Source organism: Carassius auratus, chromosome 29 (assembly GCF_003368295.1).
Source record: "Carassius auratus strain Wakin chromosome 29, ASM336829v1, whole genome shotgun sequence".
Lineage (NCBI taxonomy): Eukaryota > Metazoa > Chordata > Actinopteri > Cypriniformes > Cyprinidae > Carassius > Carassius auratus.
The window spans coordinates 15,089,905-15,111,673 of NC_039271.1; the positions used below are offsets into that span (position 1 = coordinate 15,089,905).

General features: G+C 38.9%; 1 protein-coding gene and 1 long non-coding RNA gene across 2 annotated transcripts in view; one reads left to right on the forward strand and one right to left on the reverse strand.

The window, feature by feature from the left end:
* Positions 1-1,420: 1,420 nt before the first annotated feature.
* LOC113048193 (uncharacterized) lies at positions 1,421-19,914 on the forward strand. The gene is made up of 4 exons (XR_003276413.1): positions 1,421-1,555; positions 4,717-4,835; positions 15,374-15,459; positions 19,828-19,914. It is a non-coding gene; the product is annotated as an uncharacterized LOC113048193 (long non-coding RNA).
* The window catches only part of pawr (PRKC, apoptosis, WT1, regulator), a 57,685-nt gene continuing 46,194 nt past the window's right edge, over positions 10,279-21,769 (reverse strand). The window contains exons 5-6 of the mRNA XM_026209819.1: positions 19,857-19,961; positions 10,279-11,482 (exon numbers count right to left, since the gene is read on the reverse strand). Coding sequence (XP_026065604.1) covers positions 11,396-11,482; positions 19,857-19,961 — 192 coding nt within the window. The 3' untranslated portion in view covers positions 10,279-11,395. The remainder of the gene's footprint in view (positions 11,483-19,856; positions 19,962-21,769) is intronic.

Below are 21,769 nucleotides of genomic sequence, written 5' to 3' on the forward strand. Positions count from 1 at the left end.
AATGACCTTCATTCCGCTTTTCAAACTGCATGAAACGAGTAAAAAGGTTATAACATCGATAAATGCCCCTGACCTTCTCAGCAAGGTCATCTTTTTGAAATCTGCTGGTCAGAACGCTTCATCCCAGGCTGGAAAAAGAGATTTTAATTCACATTATAAATGTAAAAAAAAAAAAGGTAAGCCAAGCGTAGTAGCATTTTCTCTGGATCTTACATTTGATAATGGGTCGTAAATGTCACTAAGTGATTTATATAGGGATTATAACAGTGAAATAAGAAAAAGTTTGAATCTTGAGGGTCAAGTGTGAAATGTCAAAGGTGAAACAACATTTCTGTGTCTTTAGTTCAATATCTTTCATTTCAGGCTTACTGAGTGTGAAGAAGCCCACATAGATATCCTCTGAGCCGATTGGCCCTCAAGAGTGTGCACACGGAAGCGCTGATAATGAAATATGGGCTCCTTCAAGAACAAGATACGAGCAGGGCTGTGTGGGGGTCTCAGGGCTATCAGCTCCACAGGATCAAATGCATTTCGGTATACATGACTTTGACCATCTCGCACCATTAAGTACATATTACTCAGCAGTCGGCCACTTCATCTCTGCGTAGATCTTCAAGGTCTGCTTAAGAGCAATGAATACAAGATGAGGCGCCTTCTCACTATCAAACTGAAGCATGAGTGCTAAATTTAGTCATGATCTGAAGGTACAAATCCTCCCAGTGAAAAACCTCATGTTACTTTTCTGTGGCTAAGCAGATATGCCTAATGTGGTTATGAACGTATCATACATTGTATAAGTAAATTTCATCTGTTCACGCAGTTTCTACAATAACAGATAATGTGTCCGAATTGTTATGGAGTCCTTAAAACATTAATAAAGTGGCATGACAATGACATCTCTTGTGACCCTGAGTCAAGGATGATGGTCTATAATACAAAAAAAAAGGAAATAATAATAATCATCATTGTTCATTTCAACTGCTGCTGCTTGTCAGGTTCCTGACTAGAGCTTTTATTTTATTTTCGAAACAATCCAGACAGTAAAACAATAATAAATATGGAACCAGGGGACCTTAAAGATAATTAAAATTATTTGTAATAAAAACGAATATAAAATATAAAAAAAATAGTTCTTTTTTCCTAAAAAAATTCCTAAAATGTTTTCCTAATTTTTTTTACTCCATTTAGGCATTTAGTTACACACACACACACACACACACACACACACACACACACACATATATATATATATATATATATATATATATATATATGTATAATAATAATTATTTTTATTTTTATTATTATTATTTTTTTAGGAAGGCTATAGCAAGGTCTAAAATATTCAATCAGGGAGAAATTGTTTATAAAGTCTTTTCCTATCCAGTAAATCGCGAAAAATTGGAAAAGTCATGACCAACAGTGGGCGCTACTCGCTATTGAAGCTTCGAGTCGCGTTATCGTACGTCTTCCTCTACTTTTACGTGCTCGCTCTGGTTCTGCGTGTCAACAAGAACGATCACAAGGGTGTCATCATCATGCCCTCGGCTTCAAAGTAAGACATAGAATAACACATGAAGTCCCAATGCATGTAAACTAATGCACACTGCGAAGTGCCGATTGTCGTCGCTTTCCAAAGATGTCAGGTGAACAGTAGACTGAGGTGAACAGAGGAAGCGCGCTCGGGGTTAATCCTCACCTCACACGTGCGTGTCTGTGCGTAAACAATTTATAAAGTCAAAATTGCGGTGTTGAAGAGACAGGAATGTGCTTTAAAATACTCAACCCACTTCTTGAGGCCCATATCTTTTTTTATTCCATTCCGTTTTTGCACAAAACCTCGTCCTGAATGGGCGCCTGGGTGTGAAAAAAAAGTAAGGTACGAACGCTAACCGTCCTTCCGTGAAGGAAAGTCATTTACCATAATAAACGGTTCATGTATTAATATTTATGAATACATGAACATGTCCTCCTGATAGTAAAACGTCTTTATTCACCAAGTTTCTTCAAAATATTCCTTTTAATCTTCACCCTGCGTATGGCCTTTTATAAATTACAGCAATACAGGACAGTCTCGGTTTATAAGTATGAGGTAATATACAGTAACGTTATGTGTTGCATTTGGGGTTATTTATACTAAGAATGTGTTATTATTAGACGTAAAAAAAAAAATATATATATATATATATATATATGTGTGTGTGTGTGTGTGTGTGTTAATAAGGCCGGTCTGTAGTTAAACGTTTTTTGTCTTATTAATCGTAAGTTTTATTGTTCAGGGACATTCCAATGACACACTAATAGTTGTAATTTCAGTGATACATTTATGTCAAAATATCTCGTCCTATCTGGATTGAGGGTTTGATACAAAAGGTCCACTTGTGCCTTTCCCAGCTCCACTTTTTGAGTGGAAGTGTATGGAATGTTGTCACTAAACACACCCTTGTGTGTGTGTGTGTGTGTGTGTGAGACTGATATGTGGGAAATGATAGCCATGGACATGATGTATGTAAACATGACTTCGGATGATAGCAGTCTAGTTGGTTAAGTCTGACGTCACGCGCCTCTGGGTCCAAATGCTCCTGTATTTCCTAAAAGCAAACAAGCAGCAGCAGTGCTAATGAACTGCTAAAAAACCGTCATCGTCAACTTTATCTCCACATCAAAATCTCAGTTGGCCAGACTGATTCATCTTTTCTGAAATGTTAAACAAATTGGTATTTGGGACATTGTGTGCCCAAAGACTGCAGTGTACATGACAAGTTTTTAAAAGCTTCGCTGTAAAGAGTGCTAGACATGACCAGTGTTCATAAACGGCTGTTGTAGCATTCTCATCTGAAATGGAGTGGAGGGATTGTAGGATTGTGATTACTGCTCTGGGAATCCGGCCGTGACCTTTGGTCTCCCCTCGTCAAATCAGTGGAAGCAGGAAACAATATTATACTGATTGCTACTCTATAGTCTACTGTATGCATTGAGAAAATGTCTCCATAAAAGTAGTTTAATTAGTCAACTAAAAGATAGCAGAGTCACTTTTTTGATTGTATATGTAGAGGCCCATCTTATGCAGCGGCCTGTGCTTGCACGATGCATATAAGAAGTAATCATATTTTACTTTTTTTTTTTAGTGCTGGGGATTTTTCAGTGACTCTTTCTGCAGGTTGCATCATAACCATATGTACTGTATATGCTGTTACTTACCTACATTGTCATATTGCACACCCCTACTGTGTATATATAATCTTAGATTGTGAACAATTTAAATGCCTCTACGATCTGCCTTAAAAGCAGTTTATGTTTAATTACAAAAATTAAATAATGTGAAATAAGGTTTTGTACAGATTGGCCCACCCTTCTTTGGACTAAATGGTCTGTCAATCTTTTTTCCTTACTTGTTCTGCTACCTTCTAAGGCTGTATGGAAACTAGTTTGACTGTAAAAACCAACATTTAAAAAATGAATTGTGATAAGATTTCTGCTTTGATATATTGGCATATCAGCCACCCCTATTTACTAAATTATGAGTGGAAATATCATATGGTATAATATGGTATATTTCGACTTTTTGGTCTTGGGTTGGTTTCACCATTCTCCTCTGGTTCTCAGTTTTTCAGATTTCAGATTGATTTTTCCTTTGGCAAATGCCAGTTCTGTGCCAGTTGATGTATAGCAGGAGCGGGATCTAATCTGGATCTGTTTTAGTGACATTGAGCAATTAAACCTAATCGTGCAACAACTACTGCACAACTACTTCTAAAACACCTGCTAATAATTCCATGCAGCTGTTTAGCACAAAATGTAAATATTTACAGCAACTGAAGTGTGAACAGTTAAATAAAAAATGATTTGTATCTTTTATCCATCATGTGTCAGTCCCACTCTATAAACACTTCCCACACCTTTAGACCGAGACAACAGAAAATTCTTAATAAAGAATGAATAAATGGCAGTCAATCAATTAAATCATTTAACTTTTATTTAAAGTGCCCCTATAATGCCATTTTTAAGGTTTATAATATTGTTTTGGGAGTCACTTACATGAGGTTTACATGCATGCATGGTCAAAAAATTATTTCGTTTTCTTAAAATATGCATTTAATATCACCTAATTTTCCAACGATTATCAAATGATTTGTTCGAAGTGGTTCTTAGATTCAGTCTAACTAAACCCCTCTTTTCCATGAGCTTACTCTGCTCTGATTGGTCAGATGGCCCAGTCTGTTGTGATTGGTCTACCATCTACAGTAGTAATGCACGGGTCTGGTTTATTTCCAATCCGGGGGTCATGCTTTTATGAAATTATTTGGCCCGCCCCGCAAATAAAGTCAAATTTCTTAACCCGCCTCAATCCAATGACCCGCACATCGGGGGGACATCACACAAGTTTCGTTGCTACTTAGGCCTTAGTATTGTAAGCTTATAAAAGAACCTAATAAAATACGAAAATAGATATTCCAAATATTTAATATAGGCTATAGGGAATCGCACGCAACATACATGGATTTTTTTAATTTAGTTTTTAATGACTTGCCAAAACCTGCCCCGCAAATATAAAGTGACAATTTCTTTACCCGCCTCAACCTGACCCGCGGGTTATGAGATGACCTGTTTGTCACTTTCGTAGTGTGTGTCAAAAACAATATGCCTATTGCCATAGTTTCATATATTGAATGCTCAATAGAAAGTATAAACATGTATTATTTATCATGCTTACAGGTTGCGATATAGTGGAGCCAGCTCGTCCAAATTAGTCTTGCGTGGTCAGACTTCAGACTGACGGCAGAAGGTCTGGGAACTTTGGACAAGGACCACCCAAGAGGCCATATGAATGACAGGTAAAGCAACCATTCACGTTTCCTTTTGTGCTGTGTCATGTTTAGGGATGTGGAAATGTCCCCACAATAACAGACTGTTGTGTAAAACTCTCGTACGTATTTTAAAGAGTCTATGCTGCGAACTTTACATATTTCACATACTTTTGAAAATCCAGCGCTCATTGTCACAGTTAACATGACCGCTTTCTTCTAACATGAGGGGTTTGGCAAAACGGCATCTTTGTTTCCAGGTGGAGCGTTAAAGGGTTAGTTCATCCAAAAATGAAAATTGTGTCATTAATAACTTACCCTCATGTTGTTCCAATCCCGTGAGACCTCCGTTCATCTTCGGGACACAGTTTAATATATTTTAGATTTAGTCCGAGAGCTCTCAGTCCCTCCATTGAAACTGTGTGTACGGTATACTGTCCATGTCCAGAATAATTCAACCAATCCGATGGCGATTTTTAAACTTTATTTATCGTGCACTTTCAGCTTTACAACTTTGCAGATCATTCGCATTCATATACAGCTACATTACATACTGCATGAAAGGAAATATTCAAAATGGCATAATAGAGGCACGTTAATACATTGAAACATTAAGGACTCTTAAGGAGGGCCAAAACTATCCAGTTACATTGATTTCTGCTTTTTTTTTTTTAATTTTTATACATTTTGACAAAATCGGGGTCATAATGCAGTGATTGTCATCTGAGCTTTCATTGACTTTGCACAGGAAGAGAAATGTGAAAGGGGTCAATACAGTCATTTCAGCATCCAGCACAGTCACTCAAGCAACAAATATTTTCAAAGGTGAGGGAGTTAAAGTTCACTAATGGACGCATTCGTGTCTCCACTCTTCCCAGAAAAATCTGCATTGCTCTTTCTCCATCAAAATGCTAATCCAGATGCACGTCTGTCCTGGAGTGGCGGAGAGGGGGAGATGAAGCAATTACTAAAGCATTAGCGCAATAGCAGGCGTTCCTCTCTCGGGGTGAGGGCTCTAATGACCACAGAGGCGTCACTTTATTAATATGCAGGCGAGCTATAGCAGAGTCCCTGCATCCTCTAGATAGCAAAGCCTTCTGTTCACTAGCATCTGATTGGTTTTATGAACGCCTCATGATTTCCAGTGGTGCCGATCTGGGGTCCGTTCTATTCACAGAGGACAAAAAAAAAAAAAAAAAAATCACTCATTGGGAATCACTGGGTGAATGCTGTAAAGTGTTTAGAATATGCCAGGATCAAAGTTCACCCCAAACTGAATAAAAAAAAAAAAAGTATATATATATATATATATATATATATATATATATTCACACACACACACACACATAATTATTATTATATATTTTTTTCATTTTGGGGTGAACTTTGATCCTGACATATTCTCTAAACACTGTTTCAAACTAAACAATGTTTGAAATAACTTGATCCGATGTTGATTATAATCACTAAACAAGACAGAAATATTAAGAATCGATGTAAAAGATTATGCACGCTAAACCATGGTATTACCATGGTAAATGCAGCCAGGAGAGATCAGGCGTCAGCTTCTTATTCTCTATCACAACTGTGTATTTATTTAACATATTGTCTGTCATAAGTCTCATCTTGAGAGTTTAGCTCCACGTAGCATGTATCATCAAATTTTTATAACATTTTTGTTCGGAAGAAACCAGACGTCAGCTTCTTATTCTAGATCAAAATCGTGTATTTATTTAGTAACTTATATTATCTGTCACAAGCCTCATCTTGAGAGTTTTAGCTCATGTTGCCTATCATAAAAAATATAATAATGTTTTTGTTCGGGAGCTTTTATAAAAATAGAGATATCACTCATTCTAAATGTGACGTATAGGTATTTAGTTGAGTCTGTTTCTGTTTATTTGTACTGTGGCTACTAGGGGTGTAATGGTTCACAAAATTCATGGTTCGGTTCGATACGATTCACTGGTGGTTCGGTTCGGTATGTTTTAGATACAGCAAAAATAAAAAATTGGCAGATAAATTTCCTTGATTTTTTAAAAAAAAAATTATTTATTAAAAATTAAAGTATGTTTTTTGTTTTGAACAATGATGGAGCTATTCTTTACCCATCTTCTATGGTGTTTTCTTAGCAGCATACTGTATAAAACAAAAACAGCTCCTTATAAAAAAAAAAAATTAAAATGTTATATTGTTGTAGTAGTTATGAACTAATACAAAGATGTAACTTTTTATACGGAACTCTATAACTAAAGCAGGAATTACGGTCCGGCTGAAATGGGCTCGTGAAGGAATATTGTAACGGGGCTCAATTACATTAAGCATGTTCTTAAAACCTGCGTTTTCCACTACAGAGTAAGGCGCTCGCTTACTCAGTACACGCTGAAGACTCGTGGAAAAATGGCTAAAGGGTCTTTCACAAAGGACGCGTACTGAGTGAGCGAACGAGCGCCTGACTGAGTAGCCTAACATAAACATATAAGTTGGTGTTTTTTTCTTCTTCGTGGGTGTCAGGTTACGCCTGTTACGTCGTTTGTGTTATTGGGCTACCTTGTTGAACACATATCATTATATTTCACAATTTTTAATTTATTTTCCAAATATAATGAATTATTCCAACGAACCGTTCGGTACATAATGCGTACCGCGTACCGAACCGAAAGCCTCGTACCGAACGGTTATATACGAATACGCATATCGTTACACCCCTAATGGCTACAAATAAACAGAAACAGACTCAACTAAATAAGCAGGCTATTTGAATAAGCATTAAAAATAAATAAATATAATAGAAATAAGTGTATTTATGTGTGATTAATTTTGAGTCCTGATAAATTAAATCATTATGATCAATTTATCACTTATTCCACTATAGTTAAAACATCGATGCTTTTGAATTTGAATATTTAACAAAGCTTGCAAACAAACGGCTGCTTTTATCATGTTCCTGTGTGATCGCGCATGTTCCAGTGATTTATTTCTCATTAGTTTTCTGATAACTTCTCTTTGTTGCTGAAATGATGGGGTTTCGTGACATTGTTCTGAGAGGCGTGTAAAGGGCGTGTTTTAGTGACGTGCAGCGGAGCTTCAGGCCTGACGGTGGAAACCCTGCGCTAATCTGGCCTCAGTGCTACTGGCCCGCTTTAAGCCCTGGCTCGCACTGGCCGGACAGTGGAACTGCGGCTAGTGATCTTTGGGTTCTTCTTTACCCCTCTCACCAAGGCTCTTCTCCCCCGATAGCTCAGTTTGGCCAGACATCCAGCTCTAGGGAGGGTTTCTGGTCATCCCAAACGTCTTCCATTTAAGGATTATGGAGGCCACTGCGCTCTTTAAGTGCAGCAGAATTAAACCTTAAGTGCAGATTTTTTTTGTAACGTTGGCAGGATCAATGCCTTGCCACAGTTCTGTCTCTGAACTCTTCAGGCAGTTCCTTTGACCTCATGGTTCTCATTTGCTCTGACATGCACCGTGAGCTGTAAGGTCTTATATAGACAGGTGTGTGGCTTTCCTAATCAAGTCCAATCAGGATAATCAAACACAGCTGGACTCAAATGAAGGTGTAGAACAGGGCTATTCAAATCTTGCCCTGGAGGGCCAGTGCATTGCAGAGTTTAGCTCCAACCCTGATCAAACACACCTACATGTGTAGGGCCCTATGATTTCCACGATGCAGAAAACACGGGCAGAATCGCAGAATCCAGTCATAAAAATGGAATTTACAGTTTAATGTGGAATGTCACAGAATTTGTCAAATTTTGAATGAATTAATCAAAAGTAGGTCATTGCACTTACATCAAATCATGGTATGGACTAATATCTGTAAATATTAAGCAGGAAAAGTCTATTTAAATATGGATCCTGCATGTTCTGCGTGTCTGTGTTAATGAATGGCGCAGAAGTGCGGAGCCCTTCATTCATTACACACACAGAAGTGCGTGTTTCAGCATCTTTCCTGTCACTAAATGAGGACGTGAACACATGAACAACATTTCCAGAACTGTTCTGAGAGTCACTTCATGAGCATTTGACCATTTGATTTGAGTAAAACTAGCGTCATATCACATAATAGTAGTTTCACATACACAGAACTGTAAAGGTATGGTAACCCATCAAAATAAAAGTCTAATTTAATGACAAGTATTTGCCATTTGTACTATTACTATTGTTCAGCAGAATGTACATAGACCAGTACTACTTTTACTAAAATGAAACAAACATATTTATTCACACAACATTTCTTCCATGTTTTATTTTTAATAGCAAATCCCCTTTGTTTACCAAAAAAATTAAGTTTGCTTAATTTTCTGTAATTAAAAGATAAATTAAATGAATGTTTTATACCTTCATTTGATAACCAGAAAAATTTAAATACACAACAGAATTTCAGAGGGGAAAAATACATTTCATGAGGCTATTTAAAGAAAAGAAGTTGTTTTTATGCATTTAAAAATGTACACATGCAAAAACACAGAATTAGGTTACAATAAAACATATGGTGAAGAAAAAATAAAACATGTCATTGGGCCCTAAACATTTTTGATAAACTTTTAATAAACTGATGTGAAAATGTATAAGTGTTATAATTTTTATTAATTGGACATGCTTTTGGAAGATAAAAATGGAATCAAGAAAAATTAAAACAGAAAAAACGGAATTTGGAAAAAAATAAAAGGGATTTCAAAAGGCCCTACCTGTGATTTTTCTAATGATCCCAAAGACATTGATTAACAGGGTCAGGTGGGTTTGATCAGGGTTGGAGCTAAACTCCAGGGCAAGACTTGAATAACCCTGGTGTAGAACCATGTCAATGATGATCAGAAGAAATGGACAGCACCTGAGTTAAATATATGAGTGTCACAGCAAAGGGTCTGAATACTTTCCGTACCCACTGTACGTAAACATCAGCAACTGCACGTGTTTGCAGATTGCACACTTCTCATCTGAAATAAAATCTAAAATAAAATCCCCCCCCCCCAACCAATGGAGGTGTAGTGCATCCCATGAAGTGGAGAGTGGTTTTTATATTTTTCAACTTTAAATAAGATTTGGTTATGCTTATCAGCTAATCATTACTTCATTAAGCAGAATGTAGTGCGCCTGTGATGTAATTTAACAAACACTGGAATAGAATGGCTGCCATACATGTAGAGACGCTTATCAAAAAAAAAAAAAAAATAGCTGTCTCTTAATATTTTCAATGCTGCGTGTATATAGAAAGTAATCAGAAAGTAGGAGTAGAATCACATGATTAAGAGTAAATGACGTTGTTATCCCTTTCCACATTTGTCAGTATTCAATTCATGATTTTCATAACAGTCTTTGAATAGCCCATAATTTGTGTACTTTAATAATAATAATTTAATTGAACTGTAGTTAATACAGTTAATGAATGTAAGAATGTAAATTATTCATTCATTAAAAATAAAATTCAATAAAGTAATGAAAAAAGTTACTAAAGAAATAGGCTTTGTCATGAAAGCTTTTTAATGAAACTTTTATTTAATCTTCTGTACATGCATTATGTAAAGCAGTGGGATGCGGATTTCTCTCACCCCAGTACAGTCTTGAACCAAAAAAAACAAATGACCCCCTAAAAATGACTTTACAGAATACATTTTATTAGCACTGTATATTAGCATTAATGTAGATATGTACCCCAAAGTGGTGACCTCGCAATCGCAATTTAATGTTATGTCATATCTCCGTCTTTTTTCAGCTATGAGAGACCACATGAACATGCTTAATAACATCTTCAATCGATTTGGTTATTTTGAAGATGCACAGCAGCAGCCTAAGCTATATTCATTACAGCATTTGCAAGCTCCAAGCCAGAAACACCTTTGTAGCACTATGTTCTCGGAGGCTGAAACACAGAATCGCACCCAGTACCACCAACCGCCAGGGAGGATCAGTCACCCAGTTTAAAACGAGGCCTTAGGTTTAGATGTGGGCTCCTGACTAACAGGCACTTCTTAGACTCACAGGTAATAGAAGTGATGTGTGTTAAAGAGACACAGTTTACATTTAAAGGCAATGGTGGCCACTTTTAACTGATAGAGGAGCCCTTGAAGCTGAAATATCCCAAAAGCAGTCATTTGAAAGTGTGAGAGAAAAACGTGCAGAATGCGTCTGTCATCCCACTATAGCAAAGATGTGCGATTCGATGAGTGATTTGACATAGATGGATAAAAAGGAAAGAAAATAAGTTTGGTGCTGCCCCATATGTTCAAAGGCACTTCCTCTCTCTCTTCCTTCATTGTCCCGCGTAAGTCTTAAAAGAAAAGTCAGCGTAGCCTATGTACACACACATTTACATTAAATAGAAGGCAAGTTCCTTCAACAACCCTCATAAAAGCGGGAGGCCTCGAGTAACACCGCATTGGGTGGCCTGGTTCAACATCCAGAGGTCCAGGTTCTCAAAGCCTCCCCAAAGTGCACACGCATCCTCTTCCATAGAGTGACAACAACAGGACAGACAGAGCAGAACATGTAAAGGACAGAGGCGAAAGGCGGTCGCATCGTTCAAGAATCCCTCCGGCCGCGGCAGCTAGACACAGAATCCATTTCAGCCATCCTCGGGTCGCCGGGTTCTACCTGGTGAGTTGGCCGACCACTTTGAGCAAGGTCTTATTTTCCTGTTTGAGCTGCTCGTTCTCATCTTCAATATCATCCAGATCCTGAAAAAGGTGAAAATATGCAGACTGAATTATTCTTCTCACGAAGCACAAGGGATACTCGATTGTCAACTGATTCCAAGTTTGCCGTTAAGGTGTTGCAAAAAAAACCCAACAACAATATATCTGTAGCATAGATATGTATTAAACAGAAATTCGTCTTGAAATAGTAAATCAAGATGCTCCTCTCAGGGATGCGTGCTACAATTAATTTCACAGTCATTTAAACAGAAATTTTGTTCTGACTAGTCAACAAGTCTAAAAGTAAGAAATCCTCAGAAGAAGAAAAAAAAAACATTGTGTGTATATGTGATGTGAAATACCGGTCTTACTAGCGGACATTTCTGTGATCCCACAGAGAGCAACAGAAATATATAATAATGTATTATTTCTAAAAAGTATTATTAAAATGATTTGATTTCAACTAATATTTACAGTATCAACTAGCAGCAGCAGTTTCTTTAATAGAGTAGTTTCGCACATCCCTAGCTCCTATGTATGCTGTTCAGTATTGTCTGGTTTTGTAGGAGGTGTTAGGAAGTAATTTCTTGTTGCAAGTCAGTGTTTTTAAAAGTGTAAATTGAGCAAGTTAGTGTGGTGAGGTTAATGGCATCTATACATTGTAAGCAATGGCTTTTCCCCCTGTAAAGTACACTAATACAAGGACGTTATCATTGTCGTAACTATGTATTTGTGACCCTAGACCACAAAATTGGTCTTAAATATTGATTTATGATTTGGAATATGCTTTCCATTGATGTATGGTTTATTAGGATCAGAAAATATTTGGCTGAGATTCAACTATTTGGAACCTGAGGGTGCAAAAAAATGTTGTCCAGATGAATTCTTTGAATTTCATATTACTAATCAGAAATTACGTTTTGATATATTTACGGTAGGAAATTTACAAAATATCTTCATGGAACATCTTAATAGCCTAATGATTTTTGGCATTAAAAGAAAAATAGATAATTTTGACCCATTGCTACAAATATACTTCGGTGACTTAAGGTTTTGTGGTCCAGGGTCACATTTGGTGGCGTTGCTTGCTACACTACCATTGAAAGTTAAATCATAGCATCTCATTCGGGTCACCTTTTGTCAGAGCAGTATTAATAATAAGTAAAGTTTCCTCAGTCACTAACGATGACGGACAGTCGGTGGGTTTACTCACAGCACACTTTTCTAAGAGCTCAGAAACTATGAACAACTATTCAACTACTTTTCAAAACTAACATCCCATGTACTAAGGGTGCATTTTGTGTCCGTGTAAACTTCAAAAACATGAGTTTGTGTAAACGGTGTTGTCGTGTCCATGTGTATTATGTGTTCAGCGTATAGCACTTGACAACCATAATACAGTGATGTTAGTTGTTTTGGTGGATCTGTGTGAACAGGGATTGTTTTGACGATGTTGTAGTCTATGTGAAACTTTTCTGGTTATAGTACATGAGTGTCATGTAAAAATATGCTTAGATGAGATTTTATAAGTGTATTTATAGGATACTTTGTTGTATTTCTGCTAGAGTCCATTGAAGTGTGGTTCTACTGTCGAAGTGTACATGATAGGTACACAATGAGTAATGGAAGATTTGAAGAAGGAAATGTTTGTGTGTTTCAGGGAGAGTGGTCAATTATAGCGTGATTAAAGCGTGCACATGCTGGAGTTTGGGAGGCACGGCCCTGTTTGGGTCACAGATGTTGAGTAAGTAAAGAACACATCTTGTTGTCCTTTGTAGCTGCAAACTGTCAAGATAAATGTGGTGTTCTTTTTAGTTGAAAGGCGACCTCCTTGTATATGAAATTGAGGCTGGGTTTACAATGCTTATTTCTTTCTATTTGTATTCTGTTAGTGTGTGTGTTAGTGTGACGCAGGGAAAAGGTTTGAGTTCAGCAATGGCAGAGCCAACTGTATTTGTTGGCATGGGCCTCTGAAGCTCTGTTTGTATTGGGAGGAAATGAGAGAACAGAATGCAAGCTCAGACAAAGATAACAGTCCTGATATAAAAGGGTCAAAACTACCTACTGGGTGTAGACCTGTTCCCTGCAGAAAGTATAAAAGTAGAGCCGTGTTCTAATGCAGACTGTGATTGGCTAACTCTAGTGATTCAGTAGTCCAGCCATGTCAGTGTCTTAAACTCTCAATGTTAGTTAGCAATAATGCGTAAAACACGGCTGAGATGTAAGAAGTACGATTGCAGTGTCTTGATGTGTGCCGTTTCCCATGTTGAAGATTGTTACACAGTCGATCAAAGTATGAGAACAAATCTCTGGCTCTCTATTCAAATAGTTTTATTGGCATGACAAAAATACATTTTGTATTGCCAAAGCATTAGGGCAACATAGAAAAGTAATATATAAGTAATATGGAGATGTCATATACAAATATATTATACCAACATTCAAATAAACAAAAAGGGGAGGGGGCATGTAACACATATACATGATCATATTATACACAAGTAAAAAAACAAACCGGGAATGACCAGGTAAATGGAAAAAGAGAGCAACTGCAATGGAGGGTTTAGCCTTTGTCCCTAATATGAGATCTATGATAAAATTATTCTACAAAAAGTGGATGGACTGGACAGTAGGGTTGTGCCAATATACGATAGAATCATGTATCGACGATAGTCAGAGATATCGACGTAAGCAGATGTCTTTGTCAATAGTCAAGACGATATTAGGCTCATTCTCCTATTAATGTATTAAATAATAATAATGATAATAACTTGTTATTTTTATTAGGCGACCTATTATAATTCGGCTATCAAACTACCCAGCTATTTCACTTCAGCAAAAGAGGATTAGATCCAGTCGCTGAAGAAGTTGTAACACGTTGTCTCGGATAACTCGTTAAATCCATGAAATGAAAGAGACAGAAAACGAGGAATTGGTGTCCCAAACATTTAATGACTGGTACACGGCAACATGCTCTTCTCATTCATGAGAAAATAACTCTTGCTTGGCGTTACAAATAAAGACAAAATAATAAGGCGGCAGAGCGAACTTATCATGCATAGTGGTTCTCATGATTTTCATGAACTCCACACTATAATGTTACCTGTTTGGAAATACTTTATATTTAACGTGTTCGTTTATGTCCAATATTAGTGTTAAACTGTTGGACTTGATGAAATCTACTATTGATTTTCACCGTTGACTGATTTTTCTCTTCTTTTGAACCCTAAGGGAACTGTGCTTGAATGGATTGCTTTCTGTTTAAAGGGGATTCTTTAATCTTAATAGACTGGAGATAATAGACACTTTTTTGGCTGCTGTAGGAACTGCTCATATAAGGGACTCGACTGGATAAAAAGGGTGACGTATCAGGCCTTACACAAATGCTGTCTACCAATAACACTTTTAAACTGAAGAACTTAGTTTAGCTGGACCTGAACAGCACAGTATTGCAAACTGATTTCAGTCCCAGCAAGGTGGCCAATTGTGGACTTGTGGAAGCAAAAGCTTGGTCAAGAGTAATTTGATTTATGAGAATACAGGACAGGTCTTTCACTTCATGATGAAAAAGATCATTTTCCAGTACATGGGATTATGCTAGACTTGAAGGATGTTTCTGGTATTAGGTTGAACATTGATGAACTAAAAAAATGTGGACTTGCAGACTATTAGTGTTTTGTTAAGATTTTAGATAACGGTATTTTGAATGGGATAAGCTTGGTTTGGGAGATTAAATAAAGCCAGTTTGGAGGGTGCTTGATAAACCACCATTGAATATGCATTCAGGCGATTTGCAGTGGGGAATATTACATGGTGCTGTTGCTGTAAATTCTTTTGTGTCTGTTATAAGCTCCAATGTTGTTGATAAATGTGCTTTTGTGGTTTAAAGGTGCTGTATGTGTGATTGACATTCAACTAACCCCTCCTTCTCAGACTAGATGGACACGCAGGTTGCCAGATTGACGACACCAACAGGAACGAGCACACCTGACGATGGAAAGAGCCTCGAGCCTTACACTGTAAGTTTATCAGCTAATGTATACATTTGCAATATTTGTAAGTAGTATTTTGCAGCAGTGGTATCTTTGTATAATGGGGGAAGTCGTGGCCTAGTGGTTAGAGAGTGTGTCTCCTAACCCTAAGGTTGTGGGTTCGAGTCTCTGGCCAGCAATACCCCAACTGCTTCCTGAGCGCCACAGCATAAATGGCTGCCCACTACTCCGGGTGTGTGTCCACGCACTTGGGTTAACTGTACTAACCATACTTGGCTGTATGTCACGGTCGTGGTATTGCCAGCCCTAGACCCGGAGCAATGGACAGCCATCTATGCTGTGGCACTTGGGAGCAGTTGTTGTGTGCGCGCGCACTGCCAAGCACCATACTTGGTTGTATGTCACGTCAGATCTGGGGAAGTCATGGTATTGCCAGCCCCGAGACTCGAATCCACAACCCTAGGATTAGGAGTCAAACTCTCTAACCACTAGGCCACGACTTCCCCAAATGTGAAGTGACATACAACCAAGTATGGTGCTTGGCAGTTAACCCAAGTGCACCTGGACACACACCCGGAGCAGTGGGCAGCCATTTATGCTGTGGCGCTTGGGAGCATTTGTTGTGTGCGCGTGTACTTGGGTTAACTTGCGAGCACCATACTTGGTTGTAGCTCACGTCACATTTGGGGAAGTCATGGTATTGCCAGCCCCGAGACTCGAATCCACAACCCTAGGATTAGGAGTCAAACTCTCTAACCACTAGGCCACGACTTCCCCAAATGTGAATTGACATACAACCAAGTATGGTGCTCGGCAGTTAACCCAAGTGCATGTGGACACACACCCGGAGCAGAGGGCAGCCTTTTATGCTGTGCCGCTTGGGAGCAGTTGTTGTGTGCGCGTCTACTTGGGTTAACTGCTGAGCACCATACTTGGTTGTAGCTCACGTCACATTTGAGGAAGTCATGGTTTTGCCAGCCCCGAGACTCGAACCCACAACCCTAGGATTAGGAGTCAAACTCTCTAACCACTAGGCCATGACTTCCCCAAATGTGAAGTGACATACAACCAAGTATGGTGCTCAGCAGTTAACCCAAGTGCACGTGGACACACACCCGGAGCAGAGGGCAGCCATTTATGCTGTGCCGCTTGTGAGCAGTTGTTCTGTGTGCGCGTACTTGGGTTAACTGCCGAGCACCATACTTGGTTGTATGTCACTTCACATTTGGGGAAGTCGTGGCCTAGTGGTTAGAGAGTTTGACTTCTAACCCTAGGGTTGTGGGTTCGAGTCTCGGGGCTGGCAATACCACGACTTCCCCAAATGTGACGTGACATACAACCGAGTATGGTGCTCGGCAGTTAACCCAAGTGCACGTGCGCACACACACAACAACTGCTCCCAAGTGCCACAGCATAAATGGCTGCCCACTGCTCCGGGTGTGTGTGTGTGTGTGTCCACGTGCACTTGGGTTAACGGCCGAGCACCATACTTGGTTGTATGTCACATTTGGGGAAAACACATTGTGAAATTGCCAGCCCGAGACTCGAACCCACAACCCTAGGATTAGGAGTCAAACCACTAACCACTAGGCCACGACTTCCCCAAATGTGATGTGACATGACATAACCAAGTATGGTGCTCGGTAGTTAACCCAAGTGTGTGGACACACACCCGGAGCAGAGGGCAGCCATTTATGCTGTGCCGCTTGTGAGCAGTTGTTGTGTGTGCGCGTACTTGGGTTAACTGCCGAGCACCATACTTGGTTGTATCTCACGTCACATTTGGGGAAGTCGTGGCCTAGTGGTTAGAGAGTTTGACTTCTAACCCTAGGGTTGTGGGTTCGAGTCTCGGGGCTGGCAATACCACGACTTCCCCAAATGTGACGTGACATACAACCAAGTATGGTGCTCGGCAGTTAACCCAAGTGCGCGTGCGCACACACAACAACTGCTCCCAAGTGCCACAGCATAAATGGCTGCCCACTGCTCCGGGTGTGTGTGTGTGTGTCCACGCGCACTTGGGTTAACTGCCGAGCACCATACTTGGTTGTATGTCACATTTGGGGAAAACACATCGTGAAATTGCCAGCCCTAGACTCGAACCCACAACCCTAGGATTAGGAGTCAAACCACTAACCACTAGGCCACGACTTCCCCAAATGTGATGTGACATGACATAACCAAGTATGGTGCTCGGCAGTTAACCCAAGTGCGTGGACACACACCCAGAGCATTGGGAAGCCCTTTATGCTGTGGCACTCGGGGAGCAGTTGGGGTATTGCTGGCCCGAGACTCGAACCCACAACCCTAGGATTAGGAGACAAACTCTCTAACCACTAGGCCACGACTTCCCCCACAATACATTATACAAAAGATACTACCACTGCATATAATTAAATGTATAATAAACAGTCATTTTTAATCTTATGTTTACGCAAAATATTACAGTATTGGCCCGTGTAACATTTGTTGTGATTACATTCGATGTCGTGGGCAACACCTACTGGATTTACCAGGTCACAACTGTCACAACACACTTCAGGTAATTGAAAAAGCGGAGTAGCACAATAGACGAAAAACTAATAAACGAAGTAGGGAAATACCCAGAATTATATGCAACCAACCATGGATTCTTCAAAGACATAAGGAAGTCATGAACGTGGAGGAAGATAACATTTGTCATCGGTTTTTCAGGTAAGAATGTCTTATTTTCAAATTGAGGTAAAATGTTCAGTGATAGAAACGTTAAGAAATAAGCATTTGTATAAAAAAATTAGCTTCTTTGTTTGTATGGAGCAAACAAATCAGTATTAGTAGCTATAGCATAAGAAATGTTGAAATTGCTAATAATAATACAAAACAAAGCTAATAATTGATGAATGGCAATCTAGAATGCATATGATAATCTAGACTAAATTATAACACCGATTCTTTTCATTAACGTTCAAAACTCAGCTATTATCAATTAAAATATATTTAAAATAATAATGATGAATGAAGTTAAAACTCATTCATCTTGCTCCACCGAACCTATAGAGCTCCAGCGTATAGAATATGCGCATCCGGTGTGCAATACCTCGATTTGCCCTAGATGTGGCGCTGTGGTTCTCGTCAGTGTGCGACCCCCTTAAGACACACTCCACTTTTTGCTTTGCTGAGTGTTTTTTAGTTTACACCCAGTGCTTTGATTTTGGGTGCAGGCTACCCCCCCCAAAAAATAGGTTGAAATGGCAGTTGATTAATTTCCTGATTAGGGAAGCTAACCTGGCTGTTGATAATAATAATATTGTTTTGCTGTAGTGGAAGGGGAATTATTTTGTACTTTTTTGTGGTGTTGTGTTTTTGTGAATAAAAGTTATTGCAATCAAGCCCTCTCAATTTTTTTCAGTTTGTGCATTATTGCCATGACATTTGTATTATAGTATTGTAAAGCCAAAATATAACAAATTAATTGTATTTGTAATCTGCCGCTAAACCATTGAGCGTCTTTGCAATATGGTGCTGAATGCTGCGAGGTGGTCGTTTGATAATCGTTTCTGTTTACTTACTGCCTATGTGACACACGGCTGTTTGGGGAAGGCCAAAAGAAGGGGAAAAACTAGCTTTACGGAAAGCAAAACACCTGCAAACAGGATGGAAGACATAACCACAGTCTGCAAGATGCCTTTGTTATAGGTTATAGGATGAGTAATGTCCATTAGTGGTGTAAACGAGTATAAATATAACTGTGCTCATGTCAGACGCAGATGCTTTTAATTATGATTCTGCTTAATGGGATGCTCCGTGTGACAAACACACAGATACTGCTGAAATACAATTACTAAAGCACCTCTTGTTTGCACTGATAACAAAAATGATAGTGGCTACTTCACGATAAAATGTTTGCTGTTTTGTGGAAATCTTCTGCTCACGTGCCACCTGAAAAATGTGTTGCCTTTCTTTACCAATTTGCTGCTATAAAGGCCTACTTTTACTGGGTTCAAATAATTACTCTTTAACTGATTCCCTTGTAAAGGTCAAATAGGTCTAAATGGTTTGGTCTAATTAATTCATAAAAATATCATGCAAGTATACTGATTGTGATGGCTGGGTTATTTTAAAACCAGGTTAAATATGCCCTGTCAAAGCTACAGATCATTCTGGAACAGTATGGAATTTGGAAATGGAAATTGCATATGATTAGGAACCCTGATTCCAGGTAAAATGCTGTAAAAGCATGTGTGAAAGTAGCCTTTAAATTGTCTCTTCTAATTAATAAACTTGTTAATAGCGGTTATATCGACATCGTTTCCATACGCAAATGAAATGGCTATACGGTTATTGAGGGGGAAATGACAGATAACGCTTATTTGTAATGACGCTTCTGCACGTGCGCTTGTAAAATCTCTCATTCAGGCATTAGGAGGACGCTGTTGGCTTCTCACCCGGTTTAGCAGGTCGATCTCCTCCTTCAGCTTAACGATCAGCTCGTCCTTGTCCTGGTGGGCTTTCAACAGGTGATTGGTCTCCTGTCTCTCTGCAGCCAACTCCTGTGAAAGTTACATTTCATCAGATCCAATGCCTTAAACACAATTACAACAGTATGTAGTGTGCAGAGCTTTGCTTACTTTCATACTTCTATATCTATATATATAAGCACTGTTATGATTGACTGAACTCTTAGCATGTCAAATGATTAAAGCCAAGCATGGCAGGTTGCTGAATACTTGATACATAATGTTATGGAAATGTGGTGATTGTCAATATAGTGATCTTTTCCAAATGATTTTGCACCATAGTTTACATATAACTCTCTGCACATGTACAAGAGAAAGTTGCTTGGTTATATTTCTGCAGCATTGAGCTTGATTGAGCAAAACATTTCTTTGCTCTAAAATCCTGCTCCACATTGTATTATTCGACGTATTAAATATCAAGCATGGTCAAATAGTGACATCATTTCCTTGAACTTGGCACATCAGGCATGGTTAGGATGTGCTGTTTGTTTTATAAAAAAAAACAACGCAGAAATCTGCCGTCCGTGTCCCCTCTCAATTCTCCTCATTACAGATGTTCATCCTCCAGCACACCTACATGTAGGAGCATGTGAATATATGTTCTTACATCCTCTGAGACACATGAATATTTATGACTAATATGCAGGGCTATAAAGCGGTACCTGGTTTGACTGTGTCACTTTAGATGTTCCTCTTACAATCGTGAATCATGTGCTCTTAATGTGTTGTGAGTCTTTAAGATTGCTGTTTGGTTGATCTTAATGTTTAAGAAATATTCGGCTCGCCATTAAAATAAAGCGTTCACTGCATGTAAATGTGCTGCGTGAAAAATCTGAGGTCAATTAAATTGAAGGTTATTACAGTGCCGGCTGAGAGTTATATGTGAAACCATATGAAACCGCTGTTAGATAAGGCACTAAAACAACACAGGGCTAACTAGGTTTGAATATGGCTAAAATGAAATTTTATATCAGTATATGACAACGAATTTGTGTGGGTTCCAGGTCTCTAAAGCCCCTTTCACACTGCATGTTGGTCCCCTAAAATTTCCGGGGTGCCCTCTGTGCAAACGCAAACACATCCAGGTATTGACTCCGGGATCAATCCGGGACCTAGTAACATTGCTGGGTTCAGTCCTGGAACAAGCTCTGTGTGAACAAAAGCCAGAACCAATGCCGAAACATAGTGATGACGTAGTTATCGTGCGACTGAGCGGGTGTTTTCAATAATGCAACCATGCAGTGCCAAAGGGGCTAGCATGTGCTTTAAACGAAGAGAGTGGTGATCACTTAAAAAAAGAACTAAAATACAATAAATAGAAATGTGTGCAAACTGTACTTAAGCCGAGACTACGGAGCTCCTCAGTATCTGCGCTGAAGCTGAGATCGTTCACCAGCTCAGTGTAACGTGATGCGGTTGTGTATGAGCAAATTATAAACAAAATACAACACTGTGATTTTAGCAGACAAGAAAAAAAACACCAAGTGCTGGATCACAACAGAAAGAGCACTGGAAGATTTGATTGGCCTTTCTATGATTTATGTTCCAATATATCCTAGCATTTTGACTCGTACATTACACGTCACATCCTGATGCGGGTTGTGTGTAAACGCACGCACAGATTCCGGGAAAATCACTGGTAGTGTGAATGAACCAAAATCTAACGATCTGGGAACAACTGCCAGGACAAATTACTCATGTATTTTCTCAGTGTGAAGGGAGCTTAAGTATACTGCCATTTGAGAGTGAGAGACACAGGTTTTGGTGTCGTGGAGTATTGTAAAAGCACTGTCGATGGTGATATCTTCCAGAGAAAGGTCAGTATTGTGCAGAGAGACAGT